The sequence below is a fragment of the Meles meles genome, chromosome 9 (assembly GCF_922984935.1).
Source record: "Meles meles chromosome 9, mMelMel3.1 paternal haplotype, whole genome shotgun sequence".
NCBI classification, from domain to species: Eukaryota; Metazoa; Chordata; class Mammalia; order Carnivora; family Mustelidae; genus Meles; species Meles meles.
This window is the reverse complement of record NC_060074.1, coordinates 40,659,368-40,680,594: the sequence shown is the minus strand read 5'-3', so window position 1 is coordinate 40,680,594 and position 21,227 is coordinate 40,659,368. Positions and strand designations below refer to the sequence as shown.

Sequence of the window (21,227 nt, the reverse complement as noted above, 5' to 3'; positions counted from 1 at the left end):
GGTGGGAAAGGAGTGCAGGCGGGGAAGAAGTGCAGGCCAGGGTCAGGCCAGTTGGGGAGAGAGCACAGCCCAGGGGCCCTTCATCTCTGTCCCCAGGTCCCCAGGGGTGGTGCAACTGGGGGGTGCTCAGGACGATGCCAGGCAGGTGACAAGGCCAAGTTAGGGCCACCAGGCACCCCTCTGCCCCTCCTTGGCTGGGAAGGCCAGGTTGAGGGCCTTCCTTGTCTCTGGGAGGCCTAGGTCCTCTCTTTCCCCCTGTTCCTCAGTTCCGCCAGGGTACAGGATTGGCACTGGAGGGTGAGCCACCAGCTTGAACCCAGGCCTGTGGACTGGGCTATTCAGAGCTCTGGCCTGCGACCTGAGGGAGTGTCGCAGGACCCCTGCCGCCCCTCCTGAGGCTGGCAGGCAGAGGAGCTCGTGGGGGCGGGCAGACAGTCACAGGGTGATGGGTGAGCTTTGCTGTCTTGCATACTAATTACATTTCTAATCAGCCAGAACGAGGCATGGGCATCGGTATGACATGTGGCCAGCTCTGAATCATCCTGGAACTGACAGGAAGGTTCTGGAGGGTGGTGACCCCAGCTCAGCTGCGAGGGGTGCAGCCTGAGCCAGGTCCCTTGTCCTGGGTCCAAGGGGCACCCTGCTGCCCAGGCCTCCCCACAGTGCCCCACACACCAGACAGCAATTCACACTTGATTTTATTCCATGACACTGATTTGCTGAAAGTCCCCGGTTTCCTGGGCAGGGGAAGGCAGTGGGTGGCCTGGCAGAAGGGGGGCTGGCCTTCCCAGGAGGACCGGGTCCCGCTCTGCTCCGGGGAAGCATGAGCCAGGCCTCAGCCTTCCATCCAGCCCCACCCTCTCCCCTCCAGTTTGTTTAAAAACTGAGCTGCAAAAATAAAATAGAATGAGGAAATAAAAACAAAGCCCTGAGTTGTTAAAAACCAAATTAAAAATCCCCTTTGGTGTCGAAAGGTCCTATTCCTAAAAGCCGACGGGTGGGGCAGGGGTGTGGGTGGGTGTGGGCTGCGCAGGAGGCCTCAGGCCTGCAGGCCACCAGAGACACCAGCAGCTGGCTGCTCCCCATCCTGCCGGCTCAGGAGGCCCTCGGTGCCTGGCCGCTTGAGGACGGCGCTGTACTTGAGGGCAGTGGTCTCCGCCTGCAGTACCACCTCGACCAGGCTGAAGATGGTGACAACCTGTGGCAGAGCAGAGCCCAGCTTGGTGACACAAGTGCGTCATGGGGGGCCGGACCAGGGGGGTGGGAGGGGCAAGAGCTTGTGGCTGGGGCCCAGCCCTGCCACTGTCCTCTTAGCTGGGCCCCAGGTCCACTCGTCCTCCCCTCTGGGCCTCTGTCTGCCTGTCTGCAAGCAAGTACTGAGGCCATGGCCCTGGAGAGAAGTCAGGGAGCCAGACATGGCTGGGTGTGTCGTCTGGTCACAGTGAGTGCCTGGGCTCTGGGAACAAGGAACTGGGGTCTGGGGCCGGCCTTTAGAGTGTGCAGTGGGTGAAAACCACTGTATGCAACTTCTTGGGTAGGAGATCCACAGTTTTCATTAGATTCCCAAAAGGATGCCCAAAGTTAAAACTCTGCTTTAGATGGGTAGACAGAGCCCCCCTGTCTGTCCCCACGGTGGGGGGGAGTGTGGGGAATGGGGGAGGCGGCCCAGGGCAGGGAAGGCAGTATAGGAAAGCTCTGGCCCCAAGAAGTGGATATGGGTGAGCTGGGCTGGTCTCCACACATAGAGCCTGAAATCCCACAGGGGAGCCTAAGTGCTGGGGTGTGGGGAGGGGTGGGAGGAGGGCTCAGGAAGAGCTAGAGGGCAGATGGTCACACTGTGGTTTTCCGGAAAGGCTGACCCACTCCCGGGTTCTGACCTGCTGCACTGGCTCCTGGTCCATGTCTTCAGGCTCCCAGACAAGTGTGAGCTCCGGCTTCTTGCCCACCTTTTGGAAGTGGTAGGACCGCAGGGGCAGTGCCTAGGGGTCCACATAGCTGCATCTCAGGTTCTAAGCTCCCGGCGCCACCTCCTAACCTTTGATCCTGCAACCCTCCCCCCTCCACCCCCCTGGTTGGAGGCAGCCCCCTGCCTTTGCCTGCCTCCCACTGGCCTAGAACTGCCCCAAGTGCTGAATGGCAGGGGCTCAGGCACCTAAGGCTAGAGGGGTGCTGACCCCTGCGGGCACCGGGTCTGTTAGCATAGGCTGAGGGCTGGCCTGTCTGCAGCCCTAGCCCTGTCTGATGACTGACACCTGAACTTCTGTCCTGCTCAGTGAACTTGAGGACTGGAGCCCTGACGGATCCCCAGCTGGACTCCATTCTGTCTCTTCTGATTTACTGTATTAACTTCATGCTTGCTCCATTCTGTATGCTGGATTTCAGGAAATTCAAAGCCAGAGTCTGGGCCCAGGGGGTGACCCGCTAACCACAAGGGCACCAAGTACCCTTGGAAAGAACCTTGAATAAACAGCCACACAGGGCAGGACCCAAGGCAAATAGTGGTCTCTTCTGTCTCTTTAGGGGACAGAGTTTCCAGAGTGGCCATGGACCATTCTCTCTGATCTTTCCTCCCTTCACATTCCCACAAGGAATACCCCAAAGTTTGTGCACTCTGCCATCCTGCACTGGTCTGGGAGGGGCCTGTTCCCTTGAGCCTGACTCCTGGCCCGGATTTATCACCCCAGGCAGGTGTAGTGGGGTGTCCCAGTGCGGCCCATCAGGTGGGCTTGGTGCTGGTGGTGGAGGGCAGCAAGGTCAGGGACGGCACGCCCTCTGCCTCCACATGGCCAGCGTCACCACCACGGCTTGTATTCGCCAGAGCCAGTAAGGATAGCAAGGACCCCAGCCTGTGCTCCCATCCTCCATGCTTCCTGCCAGACACCGGGCAAATACGGAGGGGACCCCGGCGGAGAGCTGGGGGACACGCAGGTGTGCAGCGGACACGGCTCAGTGTGTCCATGAGGGGAGGGAGGGCTTTGCACAGAAGTGGTGGGGTCCCGGTATCCTGGAGCTGGCCTTGCCTGCCCGGAGGTCTCCAAGTCTGGCCCCAGGGGCCCATGGGGACTCACGTTACAGTAGATGCGCTTCTGCACGCCGTAGCGCAGCACTAGCACGTCGAAGGCTTGGTTCAGGACACCGAATACCATGGCTTCCGACTCCAGGGGGCCGCTTTCCTGCAGGGCAGGGCTCTAGCCAAGGTTCGGCCATGGGACGTGGCATCACCCCCAGGGCCATCCCCGGCTGCCGAAGGCCCCTGAGCTCCTTAAGAGCTCCTTGTGCACTGGTGCCCAGGAGGGGGCGGTGGGGTTGGGGCTGGGGGGGCACCAGGCTGGTGGCCTCACCTTAACCAGGACGGCAAAGAAGAGGCCGGTGCTGAGCTCCTGGACGCGCTTGGAGGCCATGCGGCGGTCATTGCAGTGGTCGGCCTGCTTCTGCAGGGCCTCGGGCTCCAGGTCGGGCAGCTCCCCACAGCCTGGGAAGAGGGCAGTTGCGGGGCTGCTGGCAGGGTGCTGTGCATGCGCTGGCCACATCTGGGTGAGGGGTGGCACAGTGCTCCCTGCCCAGGCGAGGTGGCACTGGCCTCCCCTGCTGCCCGGTTCCGGGGACTGGGAAGGTGGGTAGCCACGGTGAGGGCCCCTGGCTTTGCACAGGACTTGCAATGAGCTCTACTGCAGCTGACCCCTGGTGTGCTCTCGCGGCGGCGGCGGGGGGGGGGGGGGGGCAAGTTTCTAAGCCCAGGCTCCCCTACTGCCTGGCTGACCATCCCCTGGGGCCTCCACGGCCATGCAGTATGGCTTCGGGCCGCCAGGTGCCCACTTGGGGCCACGGCAGTCCTCCGGTGGGCACAGGCTGTGTGATTCCCCAGCTGTGCCTCTTACCAAGTGCGGCAGCCAGGAGGCGGTGCACCAGGACGTCGGTGAAGCGGCGGATGGGGGAGGTGAAGTGGGTGTAGAGTGGCACGTTGAGGGCATAGTGCCGGAATTGCGTCTGGTCCTGCAGCACCCCGGAGCAGAAGTACAGGGCCATCTGTGGGGTGGGGGAAGGGGTCTGAGAGCCGGGCTGGCCCCAGGGATTTTGGGAGCGCATGGACCCGCCAGGCCGCAGGCAGCTGACCGCGGGCCATTCCCTGTAAGGGGACCCACGGGGCGCCCATGCCCCCCCGCCACTGAAGACAAATGCGGGCCTTGCCCAGGGTTGTGCAGATCCCTTGTGGCAGCGGCACAGAGAACAGGCCAGAGAGCACCACAGCGGCCCACTCCACCTCTGTGGGCACAGGAAGTGCGGGGGAAACCTTGAGATGCCAGATGGCCTCCTCCCTCAGAGCCCTGGGCCCAGTGGGGGTAGTGGGGGGGTGGGGGATGGGGGAAGCAGACCCTGAGCTGAAATCTGAGGGCAGCTGGGGCAGAGCTTGGCTTTGCCCTGAGCCTGTTGGTGTCGGTTCAGGGGCGGTTACCGCCCTTGACAAGCAGGGAGCAGTTTCTGGTCAGCTCCACGGGAAGGGGAGGAGGGGAGGAGGCCTGGAGCCAGCCGGACAAGGGGCTGAAGGCATGCTGTGGAGGCACAAGAGGAAGCCAGGGCAGCCACAGGGCTCTGCGAGGACTCAGAGGTCACCACCGCCGCCTGGCCAGAACAGCACGTAGAAGAGAAGGCCTAGAATGCCTGGTACAGGCCTACAGGGATGTGGGAAGAGGGCGCCCAGCTCTTCCCCTGTGGTCCAGGCCTAGTCTTTGGCGGTGACCGACCTCACGCCCTCCAGCCCCTATCCCTGATCTGTGGAGGGCCATGCTGGGACCCTGGCACCTCTGGGCACCCTAGAGGCAGCCCCACGCCCACCAAGGGAGAGAGAGGCTTGCCAGCTGCCAGCCTCAGCCCTTGTCCCTGACAAGCCTTGTCCCTGGCTGCGACCCCCAGGACGCGGCGAGGAACAAGTGGACAGATTCCTCACTGATTCCTCACTGAGGCCCAAGTCACACCCTTATCTGTTCCCTTGCTCCCTTGCTGCCTGTGTGCTTGGCCAAACGGATAGCCGGCTCCGCTTACTCTGTGTGTGTCAGGCCTGGAATCCAGAGCACAGCTGGTGACAACCTGCTCAGCTCCCCGAGTCTGCCTCCCTGCCAGCTCCTGCTGGGGCCGGGGTCATATCTGGGACAAGTCACTGGGGGAGGTGGGAGCAGCCGCCATGCCAAGCCACGTCTGGGCGTTGTTCTCAGTGGTGGTGGCTCAGTTCCCCACATGAGCTGGGCTGAGCAGCACAGAGGCTCTGGTCCCCTTCTTGGCTGGGACAGGTGGGGACTGTGGCTTTCCTAGGACAGGAAAGTCCCAGGTATCCTGTTTCAGCGGATTCCTTAGGAAACTGCTGCTGCCGCTGCCAGGTCCCCTGTCCCTGTCCTAGTTCTTAGGGACACCACAGGCACTCCAGGACCCTTTGCCATCAGCTCCCCATACAAAGGCCAGCCTTGAAGGTCACTCACTGGCAGGAAAGGCCAGAAGTCCACTCTTTTTCAGGCTCTGGGTGACTCAGGAGAGGAGGGCTCCTTTCCACAGAGTTCCAGAGCTAGTTCGACTTTGGAGGTGGACAGTTCTAGACACTTCCAGACGCTGGAGGCAGGGAACAGGAGCCCGACTGGCCCTGCCTGGCACAGTCAACAGGCAGTTCCTGGGACCCTGGGGCAACCATATCTCAGAGCAACTAGAGCACAGAGTGACATCGAGTCCCCTCACCACAGGCTCACCTGCCCTCTGTGTGGCGTGCTTTAAAGGTGCTTGGTTGGGGGAGACCCTTGTGACAGGGGACAGGGTAAAGGCAGCCAGACCCAAAAGGGCCCCAGTGGCTCCATTCTGGCAGGAAATATGAATGTCAGGAAATAGACTGACTGTGGCCAGCTGAGGTGACCTGGTTCTTGTGGACTGATTGCATCCGCAGAGTGACTGAGCCCCTGAAAAATGGTCTGTCATTGCCCCCTGGCCAGGATGGAGCCCAGAGCTGGCCCCATTAGTATGTGCAGCTCCGGCTGGCCTCACAGGCCGGTGGGGTGGCCCCTTCCCAAGACGCTTGGGCCTGCAGGGGCTGAAGCTCAGCCTCAGGGGGCAGAGACAGGCTGCCGGAGCAAGTTCATTGTCTAGGTCCAGCCTGCCAGCCTGTCACACTGCCTGCGACATAGGCCCACCGCCTAACTCCCCTCCTACCAGCGAGGAAGAGGGAGATTCCTCTGCCTGGGGTCCACAGGGTGGGCGCATGGTGGGGGGGTGATGACTTCCCCTCCAGGCAGGCTGCGATGAGAGATAATCTCTCCCCTCCAGGGGGCCCATCCAGCTCAGTTGCTAACTGGCCCCTGTTCCTTCCCTGACCTGGTCTGGTCTGTAGCAACTGGGTGCCAAAGGCTTGGTATATGCCCTGTGATGACTCCCTGCCTTCAGTTAGGGAATGGAGCCCCTGAGGCCATGCAGGGGGCAGCAGGCCTCAAATTCGGCCCTTGAACGGCCCCACAGAAGCTGTCCTTGAACAGGTAAGGCAGGCAAGTCTGTGTAAGAGGCTGATAATCAGAGCTCAGGGTTCACCTGTCCTAGGTAACGCCTGGGGCTATCCTCCCCACCCCTCCCCTGAGGCTGTCTGGCATGTGCAGGTGCTGGAGGCCCCTGGGAGAAGGGGCAGGTTGTGGGGGCAGGTCTTTCCTTACCTGCATGGGCCGGGAACACATGTTGGTGAGTACCTCCTTCCGGGCCAGGGAGTACTTGTCATCTCCAAATGTTGTGGTCAGACTTTTCTAGAAGCAAACCGTGTGATAGGCAGTCAAGCTGGGCCAGGCTCTGGGGAACCCTGTCACCCTCTGACCACCTGAGACCCAGCTCTGGGGGTGGAAGGGTAAGCTGAGGGCTTGACCCCGCTCAGAGGGCCATGGTGGGGTATGGAGGCCAGCAGCCTCCAGCCTGCATCCCATGCTGGGCCATGACTCCGATATCAGCCCTTCCATGTCTTGTTGGCTACATGGAGAGACTGGTTTCCGCTGTCTGACCTAAGGTACCTCTCTGTCCACCCCAGGCTTAAAAGCCCAGAAGGGAACAGCCACCCTTCTGTGGGATCAAAGGTCAGGCCTGAGCCCCATAAGGCTTAGTTCCAGGAAGGGAGCACTTGATAGCACTTACCATAAAAAACATTCTTGGGATTCCAATCCTCTCAGCCCCCTGTGGAAAGTTTCTGGGCCCAAGCCCTGCCCAGCCCAGCCCTGGCCGCAGGATCCCTGCCCACGAGTATTGAGCGGCTTCCCTCAGCCTGGTCCTGGTGGGAAGTGTGGCCCATGGCCAGGACCCCTGTGACTTGGAGGCCTCTCCCCAGGGCCTTCCCCTCCCTCACACTCCCAGCACTCACGTTGAGGGCCCCTGCAGAGCTGAAGTCCATGGGCAGCCCCAACTGCTCGCAGAATTCAACAAGGTCATTGAGCATCTTGGTCTGGGGCGGAGGGTGCCGGCGCAGGAGGGCACGCTCAGGGAAGGTGCGGTGCGTCTTGTGGGCCACAGCCATGTTGGCCAGGAGCATAAACTCCTCCACAAGCCTGTGGGGGGTGGGGAGGTGGGGAACAGGTGTCAGGGGCCACCACTGCTGCCCGTTCTTTCCCAAACTAGCTGTAGGCTGGCTCTCTTGTGCCAGAGATGCCCTCCTGCCACCCAGTCTCGTACCCCTGCTTGTGTCCCTCTTGGCGCTAACCCGTCAGTAGCACACCACCTCCCCCATGAATCTGGCCAGGATGGCATCTGTCTTCTTTCCCACTGTGGCCCTGTGCCTGGTACCCCAGCGCCCTGCCTGACAAAGAGAAGGTGCTGCATAAAGCTGTCTGCTGAACGACTCGCCTCCCAGGACACTCAGGGGCGCCCCCAGTGGTGAGAAAACAAGATGCCCAGGCCCACCGGGAGAACTCAGCATGCTTCCTGCAGGTGCAGAGAAGGTGGTCAGCAGACCCAGGGCTCCCTTCTCTCCCTGGGGAGAGGAAGGTTTCTGAGGATGAACAGGAGGGTCACAGACAACAAGAGGAATCCGGCATCCTGGGGCGATGTCAATGTGCTGTCGAGGTGTTCAAATCCCAGAGAGTTAACCTCTTAGGTTTGAACTCCTGCTGCTACCCTTGAGCGTAATTAGAATCAAGAAGCAGGGACAGATATGGCTCCTGGTGAAGAGACAAAGGCATACCCAGGACCCAGGGAGAGGAGCAGGGACTGATGGGAGAGGAGAGGTGTGTGCCAAGATGGAGGAGTCAGGAAAAGGGGGAAGCTGGATCACATAGCCCTGAGGTCAGCACCCCCCACCCCCCAAACCTGGGGCAGGAGGCCACGTGCTGCTTCTCTGACCCAGGGCTCTGCTGGGAGAGTGAGCAGAGCACTCACAGTAGGAGAGCAGAAGCGGCTGGAAAGGGGCTGTATGGGGCCAGCCTTGCCCAGTTCAGGGACCACTCTCCCCAGCCTTTATTCTGGAGCCCAAGCAGCACATCAAGCCCATGCTTCTCTCAGGAAGCCAGAAGAGGTCAGGGAGTGAGCTCCCGTGGCCCTGGCGGCAAGTAGCTGGGGGATGAACTGCCTTTTCCTGGAGGTGCGCATGTTGCTTTAAGGTTAGCCTTGCAATCTCACTGAGCTCTTGGAGAGAAATGCAGCCCGTGATGGGGGCGGGGGAGGGGAGAAGGAGCTGACAGAGTCCCTTTGCCACAGCAGAAGTGAGGTTCTGGTCTGCCAAGCTGTCCTGAGAACACATCTGTCTTTCCCCGAAGCCCTCTCTACGAGGGACAAGGGCTGTGGGAACGGCCCTCTGGTGGTAGCACGGAGGGCCTGGGGCCAGGTCGGGGCCTTGGGAGAAGGCCAGCCCGAGCCTGGGCTCTAGCCCCTCATCTGCGGGGATAACTTCGGACTGGATAGAGTTTGGGTGGAGGATGGCAAGGGTCAGACCTCCGTGGATGGGGGGGTTTCTTTATCCCCTACTGTGTGCTCATAGTCACTGCAGTGACCTTTCTACATCCCTGCCCCCCAGTCTGTCCTTGTGCACAGCGCTTCCTGCTGAGAAACCTGGGGTTCAGGCACCGGAACCAGCCACAGTTTCCTAAGTGGAGGTCTGAATCCTGGTTCTGTGTTCTTGCTGTAGGAACAGGCACGACTCCAGGACCTCTCCTGACCCTCCTTTCTCTCAAAGTATAGTCAGAGGGCAGCCCCAGCCCACAGGGTGGTCCTGGAGACCAGTGCGAACATCATAGGTTATAAGGGCCTCTTGTCGTTGGCCTCACGACATATGATATACTTTTTCTCTCAGCACTGTCACGCCAAATGGCCAGCCGTGGCGGTGGGGGGGGGACTCCCCAAGGTGCCCTATGAGTTTCATTCCTGCCACTGATCCCCCCTTACCTGCCTTTCCCTTGCCTTCCTGAAGGCCCAGGCTGAAGGCTGTGTCCATCTCCTCCCTGGGGCCCTACTGCCAACTCTCCCCCAGGCAACAAGAGCCAGGCTGTTCCACCCGCGGTCACCTGTGTCTCAGACTAGTGCTGCTGGAATCTTCGTATTTCGATCTTGTCAACCCAACAGGAATCTCAGTTCCTACTCAATAAATGCCTGGTTTGGTTTACTGTCTGTTCTTGGTCATCACCAGAATGCTTCAGATGCGTACCTTCGTTCATGTCTGTCCACTCAGTGAACGTTACTGTGTGCCAGGCGGTTCAAGACCTGCCTCTCCCTGCAGTCTGAGAATGCTTGTGGGCAGGGCGTCTATGGTCTGTTCCTTGGGGCCCCGCAGTCTCCAGCCCAGCTGCAAGCTTGGGCCAGGAGGGAACACCTAGATAACCTTGGGACTGACCCTGCGCTGTGTTTTGTTAGTGTTGCCAGCAGGGGGCAGCATGGCCCCATAGCAGGGCTGCCGTCAGGCTGCAGGTGAGGGACTGCAGGGCCTGCCAGAGGAGCCGGCTGGGCTGTGGCATTCCAACCTGTCCCTGCACACAACTCCCACCCCTGGGGTCAAAGGAACTGAATGGTGGGGTGCCCCTCCCCGGGGGTGGAGCTGCCCTCCTGCTCCGAGTTCCTGCAGGCGCTCTGCCACCTCATCTCAGGTTCTCAAGTAAGGTCCAGAACGGGAAGGAAGGGATGGGGAAGGTGGGGCTGATACCCAGAGCCCCAGGCAGTGACAACAGACCCCAGTCAGGCTGCTTCTCCATTACTTTTCCTCCCTGACCCCCCAGTACACTCCCACGAGCACCTGAAGTCGGTGGGAGAAAAGCCAGCATGCTCTGGTTAACCTTGAGAAGAAAGTCTGTCGAAGCTTGAGATGCAGAGGCTGATCTTGGACAGGTCCCTTGGTGCCTCCTGGGGGCTCCATTTCTCCCTGAGTGTCTCAGTCCCTCCCTCAGGATACGGGGGCAGGAGGTGAGAACTCTCTCCTTTGGAACTCTCTCCAAGATAGTTTGCAGATATCAAGCATTCATCCCAGAAAAGTGTCAATGTCACTGAACTGGGAGGTGGCGTAGCAATAAGGCTGACTCCCTGGGTGTTGCCACGGCTCATTAGTGTTCTAGGATAGCTGCGGGGACCATTTCTCCACAACCTGTCCTTAAAATCCTTCTGCCAGCAGGGGGGAGAAGAGGGGGTTGAGAGAACACGCAAACTGTGAACGGGAGGAAACGGGGCTTGGAGCACCGTGGCAGTTCGGTCCTGGGCGGGGTGGGGGGGTGCTGGGAGGGGCGGAGCGTGGTTGGAGCAGGGTCCCAAGTCAAGTGAACAGGAAGGCCAAGGAAATGCCAAGCGGCCAGCCCCCAGATTCCCCTGAGTTCAGGATTCACTGTCAAAAGCGGGGCCAGGTACCGCAGAGGGAGAACTGGGCTGGGCGGCAGTGGGTGGGAGGCAGGAGGGTGTCTCTGCTCTCCTCTGAGGCCCGAAAAGACCCCCTTCATCAGGCTCAACAGGTTTCCCCCGGGGGGCAGTTCCATGGATGGGCCAGAAGGGGGCCCCCCAGCCTCTTTCTTCTGCAGGACCTGGGACGTGGCAGGAGCTGCTTAGAACCCAGGAACTTGTGGGCAGGAAAGAGCCTTGGTTTAGAAACTGCAGTCCTGTGGCCCAAGGTCCAGGGGTCTCTGGGGTCCCATTCCGTGTTTTTCTCCTCAAAGGGGGAAAGGCAGGACGATTAGAAGAGGACTTGTCAGCGAACACCCTTTCACCCTGATTTCCTTCCCCTGTTGGGGGCCCGCGCTGCCTGTAGAGGCCCCGAGCCAAGTGGCTGGGTCGCTAGGATGCGCCCCTGACAGCAAACGTCACGCGTCAGAGGCCGGGTGGTGGGGATGGAGGACCCCGTTCCTGGATCTGGGTACCTGACCTGGCCAGAGCCCACCTCCTCCACCCGCCACGGCACAGGCATGAGATCACAGTGTCCCACTCGCTGGGGGAGGGCGAGGAGGCTGGAAATCAGCGACTGCCTGACAACTGCTCTACGCGGGGGCTCAGGAATGGCCACCAGCCAGGATCCCCTTCCAGAATAGCAAGCCAAGCCCTTGGAGGTGGGGCCTCAGTCCCAGTCCTGGCATCTGCCCAGCATCCGGAGCCCAGAGCCACTGGGGGCCCACAACTCTGGAGGTCTTGGGGGTGTGTGTGGGGTGCCTGTGAAGCCAGCTAGGGGCTGTGCCAGGACGTGAGCCCATCAGCACTCATTCCCGGCATCCCACCTGCTTGGGCTCTGGGCTTGCAGGTGCTGGGGGGGAGGAGTTGGGCGGGGGGCTGGGGAGAGCAGGGCGGGTGAGAGGCTTCTCATCCCAGGGAGGAGCAGAGCAAGCCCGGAGCTGTAGGAGTCCCTCGCCCGCTTGGGCAGATGCCAGGTAAAGGCCACAGACAACCTCCTCACAAGCACACGCCTCCTCACCCAGCAAAGACGACTTTGGTCCAGAATGGTGTTTCCCCAAGTGTGTTAACGTTACTTAGAGAAAAAAGTATAAATATCTATGAAATGCTAGGGGACAATTCCAGTTGAGGTTTTTATTCCAGGAGGCTAATGCACCTCAGGACGACAGAAGCTCCAGGCTGTGGCTCTTACTGCTCACTGACCCCTGGACTTGGGTCCCAGCGGGAAGGATGAGGTCTGGGAGAAGGTGCTCTGCCTGGCGGGGGTCACACAGTGGCTACAGGGGCAACGGGCTGGGACAGCTGTCCTTTTCAAGGAAGGCTGCCCATTCTCGACTGTCGTTGTTGGAGGAACTGGACAGAATGTTCCTCCGCTGGTCTGGGAGACCGTGGCTCTGTTTTGTTAATGAGGGACCTGGGGAGGGTGTCTGTGGCCAACAAGCCCCTCGGGTGGGACAGGGTGAGGGTGGTGTCCCAGGCTGAGGCTCCTGCTCGTCACCTCTCCTGCTGTTTTGCACTACGTGTCCCGCTTCCCTCCTTGGTCCAATGTGCACGGGCCAGGCCGTGTGGAGGGGAGAGGCTAGTGGTCAGTCGCAGGCCTGGAGTTCCAGCTCTGCCCCTCACTAGCTGTGGGACTACAGACACAATTTTAAACCTCTCTGAATCTCAACCGATTTACCTGAAAAATAGAGGTGCAATATACAATCTCCTGGCCTCCCTGAAAAACACTATTATTGTGTGTACCGTGAATGTGCCTGGCTGGGTGCCCCGACCCCAGGATGTGGGCAGAACACACAGCGAGATTCCTGGAGGCTCCCGCTGCCCTCCAGCCCTGATGCCACCACCACAGTCGGTCCTCCAGCTCTGACCAACTGGCCTCCCAACACCTGGTCTCACCCTGCTGTTTACTTCTTTACACCCAAAGCGGGCGTTCTTTCTCGAAGCAAACCTGCTCACGTCCCTCTCCTGCCTTAAGCCCTTCAGCGACGGACTGCCACCATCCTTGGGATAGCCCATATCCTTGGAAGAATGAGGTTTACTAGGCATTTTGTCATGTGCCCAGATCGCCTCTCCCTTCTCCCCAACCCCCACTCGTCATCATCCAGCCATGCCGGCTTCATGCAGCTCTCCCTTGCTCTGTCTCATTGCACTGCTGCTCTCTTCACTGATGCGCTGGCCCTCCTCTCCTCTCCTCTCTTCTCTTCTTCCTCTGGGGAGGCCGCATGAGGTGCGAACCCTCCGTGCTCCCTGGCCTCCCCTCCTAGCATTTCACTCCCACTGCTATGACTGCCTCTGATCATCGCCGCACCCTCCTCCCCATCCCAGTGCTGTCTACCCTGGTCCCAGCACGAGGTTGGGTGGATGCCCGAAGCTGGCACAGTGCGGATGTTCTATAAATCTGTACAGATTCCCAGGATGGGGACATTTGGGAGTTGAGAGGGCTGGGTCCCTGCCACTGGGCCCTGTTCTGCTTGGCCGCACAGCCCTCACGTGTATACGCCTGACCCCTAACACTCGCCGCCAGGAGTCTTTGACAGTTTTGAGCTCTGCCTAAGAAAAGAGCTTGACTAGGTCCATTCCCAAATGCGGTGCCTGAGAAGCAACAGCCCTTCCGGCTTCCCCACCCCTGGTCTCAGGGGTCTCCGTGGCGCACTCCACTCACAAGACCACAGCGTGGTTATTTACTGACCCCACCCCCTGCCCCAGAGGGGTAAGACTCCCCAGCTAGAGCCATTCGTTGGTTTCTTTGCTCTCTTACTCATCCTCACATCTTTTTGGAGCTGCTACGGCCGAATTCTGCCTGTGCGCGGTGAGGGAGGGAGGGACATTCACAAAGCACCTGGTGACAGACCACATGAGGGGAGCAGTCTGGACTGGACCCCCGAAAGTCTCCCGCAGCCTTGGGAGGGCTTTCTATCCCTTTCTGGGCGAGGGGAGCTTACAGGGCAGAAAGGAAAGAGGTTTGGCTCCGAATCCCACAGCCAATTGGCAAACAGGCCTGGTGACCTGGAGGCCAGATTAGTTCCAAGAAGTGGCAAGGAGGAGGAAACTACTTTACGTCAAAGGGATGAACGAGTAAAGATGTGGAGGCAAAACAAGTCAAGAAAAGCAGGAATCAATGGCAGAGGTAGGAGGTCTGTGCTGTGGGGGATGGCAGGCGGGGCTGGGGTACCAGCCTCCAGCACCCGCACTTCTCTGGGGAGCGGGGCAGGCTGCCAGCCCAGGGATGGGCATGCAGAACATGGTGAAGGGGCGCAGGGCCGAGGTAGGGCACAGTTAGGATGAAAGCTGGAGGGACCGATGGCTTGTGAGCGGCAGCCAGAGACAGCAGGAAAGGGAAGGTCATGCCAGAGTTTGAGAATCAAGTGAGGTGAGGCTCTGGGACTGGGTGAGACTGTCTGAGGGCCCAGGAGGGCAGCTGGCAGGGGAGGGGGGAGGGGAGAGGGATGAGTGGGGGAACGAGGTCCAGGAGTGGTTGCCTGGGGCAGGACTGCTGTGGAGAACACGGGGAGGCTGCAGAGGGCCCTACGTTTGGCAAGCAGGCGCATGGCGCCATGGCTGTGAGGCTGGGGAGCTTGATTTGGGAAACCAAAGATCGAGGAGGGAGGCCGTCAAATGCAGGTGACTCTCAATACAGCCCTTAGTGGAAGAGGTCAGAGTTCCTCGGAAGGGAGGGTGAGGAGGTAACGCTTTCTGATGGCTGTTTTTAAGTCTCCAAAAGACGACCCTGTCGTGTTTTCAGAGGTGAGGGAGGACCTGAGGGTGACGATGTGGCCAGCCTGCATTCGAGGAGGGAAGAAGTCTGATGTCCCCTCTGAACTCTCAGCTCCCACGAGGGGATGCTGGGTCACGTGGTTTGAGGGGAAAGGAAGCAGCTTGTCCTAGCTTGTCTGTCTGCTCAAGGAGGGACCAGGGAAGGCCCTCTCCCAGTGCTGGTCCCTGCAGGAAGGGACGGGCCACTTCCTCCCAGCCGCCTGGAACTCCTGGAGCCTGAAGAGGAAGGACCTTGCCCAGGGCCACAGCCAGGCGGGGGTGGGGGGGGGTGGGGGGTGGGGGGGTGGGGGGGGAATCCCATGTTCCCCAGCCCCTTTTCCCAAGTTGTCCTGAGAGCTCAGAGAGGACAGCAGCAGCCCTAGAACACAGCAGGCCCCTGTGTGAAGAGCAGCTGGGTAGCCTCGGAGCACTGGCACGAGGGCACCGTCCCAATACTGTCTTTTCAAGTCTACTGGGCGAAGGAGGTCAACAAAGATGGTGGCCACCTCCACAAGGCTCAGGGACAGGTTAGCCTGGGGGCCGGCACAGTCCAGACCCAAGGTCAGCGCTGGGCTGACCACAGCTCCGCTGGCTGCCCTCCCTCCCTCAGAGGTCAGCGGATCTAGACGAGTGGCAGCTGACAGCAGGGTCTATCCTGAGCCCAGGCTCCGTGTAGACCGGCCGGCTGAGCTCCTGACCCTGTCGGCCTAGGGCCCCTGTCCTTGGGCTCTCGGCTCCTCTGCACTTACCCTCTCAGCCCTGCCTGGCCAGAGCCGCAGGGCCGCCAAGGATGTTCCATTTCCAGATTCATTTTACAGCTAAACCAGATGAGAAACTCACCCCACCCCTTCTATACCCAGAACACTCCGAAAGTGGCTTTGGAAAGGACTGGGGAGCTGGGCCGCCAGGGCACAGTGGCATGGCTGTGACCCAAACCTGAAAATGCATCAGTTTTCAAAGACCAAGAGCAAGTGAGAGACCAGCAGAGCCTCTTCTGCCCTTGGCTACTGGGGTACTTGTCACAACTCTGGGAATCTCATGCAGATGGAATTAGGCCGCTCACAGAGGCGGTTTGATTAGCACTTGCTGAAAACTGCTAACTTGGAAATTTGATAAGAACTGCTCCCAGCTAGCCAGTTTCAAATCATTCCTTCTAAGGACCCGATTCTCCCCACTTGGGCACATTCTTCCCACTGCGGGCCTGGGAACCCTGGGGTTCGGCTGTGGCCAGGAAGGTGGCAGCCAGGAGGGGAGTGCGCCTGAGTGTGGCCCCTTCTCTGAGGCCGGGAAGCCCAGGGGGCTGGGGGGTGTGTGGGGGTAGGCGGCCACCCTTGCGGAGGACCTGCTGCTCTCCCAGCGGCCCCAGATGGAGGGCAGTGTGGTGGAAAACTGCACAGGCCCCGGGAGTTGGGGTGGGAGGGGAAGGATGGTTGGATGGGCGCTGAGGGGAAGCTGCCGGGGATGGGAAGCTTGAAGAGATCTTTGTTGCGGTTCTCTCCTAGGCCAGGCCGGGGCGCGGCTGGTGGCCTGGGAGCTGGAAAGTGGAGACCTAGAGAGAGAGCCGCAGGCTGAGTTGGCCAGGCTGGGTGGGGGGCAGCCGGTGGACTGACTGGTGCCCACCCACAGCCGGCTGGACACCCCAAGGGGAAGGTGCTGTAGCCGTGGGGCCGACCACACGTCACAGCCCAGGCCTCTCGCTGACCCCTCTCCTCCTGGGCTTGCTACAACCTGCTGAGTGTTTTGGACATTCCCACGAAACCACAGGGAAATGAATGGGGCCTAGTTCACAGGCATGGAAAAGCCCAGAGGAGAAGGCCTCTGGAGCCAGACATAACAGGCCCTGCGGGTGAGGCCGGAGCCAGGTTTCCTCTTCTGTGAGGCTGAATCCACTCCAGGGCCTTTCTATAGGTTCAGTGGGTGGGGTCCAGCTGCAGCAAGGCATGGTTCCGCCGCTTGTTTTTCTAGCTCGAAAGGAAGTCTCCAGAGGCTAGGCGTCCAGAGCATGGGCCCTCGGGCCCTGCCAAAGGGAGGCCCAGTAGCTGCGGTAGGGAGGGGACGGGGTTTGCTGGGGAGCTGGGTTGACAGGCAGAAAGCCCTTTGTCAGCGTAAAGCTAGCTGAGAAGCTGAGTTCCCTTCCCAAGGTTCAGAACTCTGGTCGAGGAGGCACAGGGCCGGTGCTCATGGCAGAAAACTCCCCCCTAAGCAGAACCAGGTGGCTGTGTGTGCTTGTGGCCTTGTGGAGCTGGGTAATTAGGGCTCGCTGGCTATGCTGGGGCGTTGACACACACGCCTTTCTCTGCTCCCAGCTGCCTTCCAACGGGAGTGAGAACCGCTGACCACAGCAGGTATGGTCGGGATGCGCAGAGGCCCGGCCAGCTTTGGGGGCCACCACACTGCCCCCCGACAGCTTTGCTGCCCTCTTCAGACTCCCGGGCCTTGGAGTCCCTTTCATGCCCCAGCCCAACCGTGGGGCCTGGCTCTGTAACCTTGGACAAGGGACAGAGCTTGGATAAGCCCAGTGGAGGCCAGCTCGGTCATCACTGACATTGGGAGGGATCAATATTGATCTTAAAGTTAGGCTTTGGGCACAAAGCTATTTGGGAGAGAGAAGTAGTCCAGAATGCAATTCCAGGTGTCACCTTCCCGTACCTGTCCCTCCACCCCAACACACAGGCACACACACACACACACACACACACCAGACAACTAGGTAAGAGAGGATGAGACGCAAATTCCTAGGACCTCAAGCTACTTCGCTTTTCCAAGTTACAACAGGCCTTCCTCACCTCCCCCAAGACACTCTTGGTTTCACTGCTTCTGGGGAGCAGGTCGCCTTAAGCAGGGCCACCAGCTCAGCCACACAGCCACTGAAGGCTGGAAGGAAGTAAGAACACCTGCTGGTCTTGGGCTGGGCTTTCCATGCACCAGTGTGGCAGGGTCGTGATCTGGAGACTGTGGTCTTTTTGACTCCAAAGTCTGTCCTCTGTCCCCAGCTAAGTGGAGGAAAGGGTTTCCTAGAATGAGCAAAACATGAATCTGGATCTTTAGGTAAGCGCTGGTTCCTCGGCCATGAAGAGGGACTCTAGGTCCCAATGCCCTCACGCACCCTAGCCATCAGGGCCTGCAGACACTGGGGGCTACCTGGGTGGGCTTCCCAGAGCTGCAAGGCTAGTGGAGGCATGGCCCTTGGGGGGAAACATGCGTGAGGTGGCCTCCACCCAGATGCGGCAATCAGCCCCCATCCTGAGCCCTGGTCTGGCTGACCTCCTGTGTGTGCCTGGTCCAAGGCCATGGGGAAGAGAGGGTCAGGTGGGAGGCACTGGCATGGGGACGTGGTCAGGGCTCTCTGGGCCATGAATGTGCCTTGGGACACTGTGGGGCACACCAGGAGAGGGTCTCAGTCTCTGAAGAGGGACCCAAACATGCTATTTATGCCTTTGTTTGTGAAAAAGGCACATATGGGTGCCATCAGCTTCCTCAAAGAAATACATCTTATAAAATCCTTTGGAGCCAAGGGTCTAGACCTGAGTGTCATCCTGGAGCCCAAGTCTTGAGCCTTTAATGCTTGAGGCTGCTGGGGATGGTGCGGGGCAGCTGCTCTGAGGGTCCTCTTCCCAGTCCAGCCCAGAAAGGGGCAAGGACTGATGAGCGTCTCTTGGCTCTGAGCTGGCCCAAATCAGACGTGCTCACACTGCAGCCTTCTGTGGGCTTCTGCACGTTCTACCCCCAACGCCTCCCAAGCCACTCAGGCCTGTCCCATGCCAACTTCTCTCCGGCTGGCTCGCTCAGCCGTTTACCTTCCGCCCAGGGCCTAGGACTGTATCTTACATATAGCAGGCATTCTCCAAAGAGATGTTTTATCTGCAATTTTGCTTTGTCTATGCAAGACCAATACCCCCATTTCCCCGGCACTTTATGCTGTTTTCACAAATCTTAGACCCCTCGTTCATATGCGCAAAGGGAGACTCAGAGGCGGAGTGGTTCCTCCAAGCTCACAGACCAGGGACGCGGAGGCCCCGTCCATTGCTTTTTCTTCAGGTTATCCTAAACTGCCTGCCCAAAGTTCCCTGAGGACTGGGCAGCAGGCTTTCCTCAGCGGTGCCTGACCAAGGGCTAAATACAGAGCCTGCCCCAAGCTGTTCTGCCACATCACTGTAGTCCTTCCTCCTAATAGTCAAGGGCACCTCCTCCCTTCAGCAAGGGTCGCAGCATCCCCAGATCCCAGGTCAGTCCTCTTGGCCTGGTGCTCCACCAGCCCAGCAAGCCCAGGGGGTGATGTTCCCTGGGGCTGTTCCCTGCCCCTTGGTCTGGAGCTGACTACACCAGGCAGGTACACACATGAGGCTACCTGCCCACCTGGCTGGGCCAGGACATTTCTGTAATCTTGGAGTCTTATTTATAGCCCTGCCTTGGCCTCTGCCTCTTTCCTGCTCAGGGGTACAAAAAGGGCAGGAATTGGAATTATCTGTACCTCACCACTTCCCCAAGGAAATGCTTTCTCCCATCTGTGTTGGGGCTCAGCCCCGAACCTTGCGTCTCAGTGTTGCCACTGAATGAGCACAGGTGCTGAGCACGCTGGTTCTCACTGCCCTAGTCCCCAAGGCCATCCCCACTCCCAGCCCGTTCCAGTCACGAGCTAAAGGCTTGAAGGTTCTGCCGATTTCCTCGGCAACCTCTTTTTCTTGCTACTGTTACTGCTCCAGCTGTGGCCATGGGCTGGCCCACCAGTTCAGAAGGGAAGGCAGGGCTTTCTGCAGAGCCACGGCCATCCTGACCGTCAGATGCCTCGGTCTGAACGCCTGCCCTGGGAGCCGCTGCTCAGCAAGCCTCGGACGAGACTTTCTAGCCTGTCCTGAGAGTGTAGTTCCACACTGAACTCTGACTCAGGCAAAGAATTCAGGCCTTTTTAAATGCTTACTCTGGAGAGTTCCACACTGTCAGAAAAATCTCAACAGTCTGTGTCAGTCCCTTGGTCACCCCAGCTGTGGCCAGGGCCCTCGGAGGGGCTTGAGCCCTGACACAGATCTGGCTTCCTGCATCACAGGCGGCCGCTCCCTTGACTTCAGCTTAGCTCCCACACCAAGTCATGAGGACATGGGCATCTCCGCTCCCACGGTGCTCTTTGGGCCTCCTCTTGGGCACTGGATCCCCAGACTCTGCAGGACTGCTCCTGGGCTCCCATGGGGCGCCCTCTGCTGGCCACGCTCGGTGCGCCTCCCTGCACTCAGTTGGGCTGAGTTTTCAAGGCTCAGTCCAGGCTTAGTGCTCATCATGGATGGCGAGGGTCTCCACTAAGGTTGGTCTGGGGACCAGGCCCCCCCACCCCATCTCTGTATCCCCCCACATCTCTGTATCCCATGGCCAAGGGCAAGCGTAAGTCACAGCCAAGGGCATGTGTGCATGGTAATAAAATGCTTGGGGGAACAAACGAGGCTGTTCAGAGACATGATTTGCTCAATGCTCCAGAGAAAATGCTGAGGGGAAAACGAGGCCTGTCTTTGGAGGTGGGAGTGGAGATCGTGCTGCAGTCACAGCTCCTGTGGCATCCCTTGAGCTTCTCCCTGCAGGAAGGCAGCATGTGGACTTGGCAGACAGAACCGAAGATGGCTTCTGCCGGCCAAATGGGACATGTGAGTCTGCTCTAATGAGATTCCTACTCGCCTGCAGGTGGTTGCTGCTTAGACCTGGCACAGGGTGAGGGTGTAGCCAGGGCTCATTTGTTGGGCCACCTGACAAGCAAATATTCTTGTCTAAGGGCAGCCTGCCTCACTCTAAGTATGAAACCCAGCAAATTACAAAAAAGAAAGGAAAAACCTCTCCTCTGGGCTGTTTCCAGGGAACTAACACTTGTCTTATCACCCACTGGGATGTGTTATGTTGAGTCTGGCAGAGGTCTTCATTAGCTAAGTGACTTGTAAAATATTGACCTACTGTTTTATGAACTAGGCTCAGAGTGGTTTAAATGGATATGTTCCTGTCCAGAGCCTCTGGGCTTCCCCAACGTGGTAAAGTCTCTGCTAGGGCAACCTCTAGGACACACTGAGGCCCCGGCTCTCCCTCTGAACGGTGGGTGGGGGCCAGCAAGGGGATTTCTGGTTTTCATCTCCATCTCTACCCTCTGTCTCTGGGCCAACGAAAGCTCTCAGATATAGGCTGTGGGAAGCCTTCAGCCCTTTCCGGGTATTACCCTCAATTTGACCTTAGACCCGAGGCCAGAACAATCTGGATGAGGCCCTTTATCCCTCCAGGTGAGCCGGGTCAGTGGTAAGTCAGACAGTGAGGCCAGCAAATGTCAAAGCCTGACTGGATCCAACAGTTTGACTTTCCCAAGCTGCCACTCCAAGTTCGTCTTGGGGAGCCCTGTTTATCCAGGACTTCTAGAGGCTCTGGGAAGGCTGGGCACCCGGGATGCTGACCAGATTTCTGTGTCAGCACGGCCTTCTGGGAGCTTCCTCATGGGCAGCTGAGGTAGCTGAGGCTAGGCCTGGGCAGCCATTCATGACTGGGAGGACCAATCTGTTCATGACTGGGAGGACCAGTCCACAGCACCCAGTGCTCTCTGGCCTCTGCTGGACTGTCCCCACCTGGGAGGAGGCCCTGCTCGATGCCCTCCAGGGTCCATGGAG

The 21,227-nt window shown here is 59.4% G+C and overlaps 1 protein-coding gene across 1 annotated transcript in view; it reads right to left on the bottom strand.

The window, feature by feature from the left end:
* Positions 1-681: 681 nt before the first annotated feature.
* The window catches only part of DIS3L2 (DIS3 like 3'-5' exoribonuclease 2), a 367,036-nt gene continuing 346,490 nt past the window's right edge, over positions 682-21,227 (bottom strand). The window contains exons 15-21 of the mRNA XM_046019310.1: positions 7,367-7,550; positions 6,678-6,764; positions 3,879-4,026; positions 3,342-3,472; positions 3,069-3,173; positions 1,878-1,979; positions 682-1,198 (exon numbers count right to left, since the gene is read on the bottom strand). Coding sequence (XP_045875266.1) covers positions 1,040-1,198; positions 1,878-1,979; positions 3,069-3,173; positions 3,342-3,472; positions 3,879-4,026; positions 6,678-6,764; positions 7,367-7,550 — 916 coding nt within the window. The 3' untranslated portion in view covers positions 682-1,039. The remainder of the gene's footprint in view (positions 1,199-1,877; positions 1,980-3,068; positions 3,174-3,341; positions 3,473-3,878; positions 4,027-6,677; positions 6,765-7,366; positions 7,551-21,227) is intronic.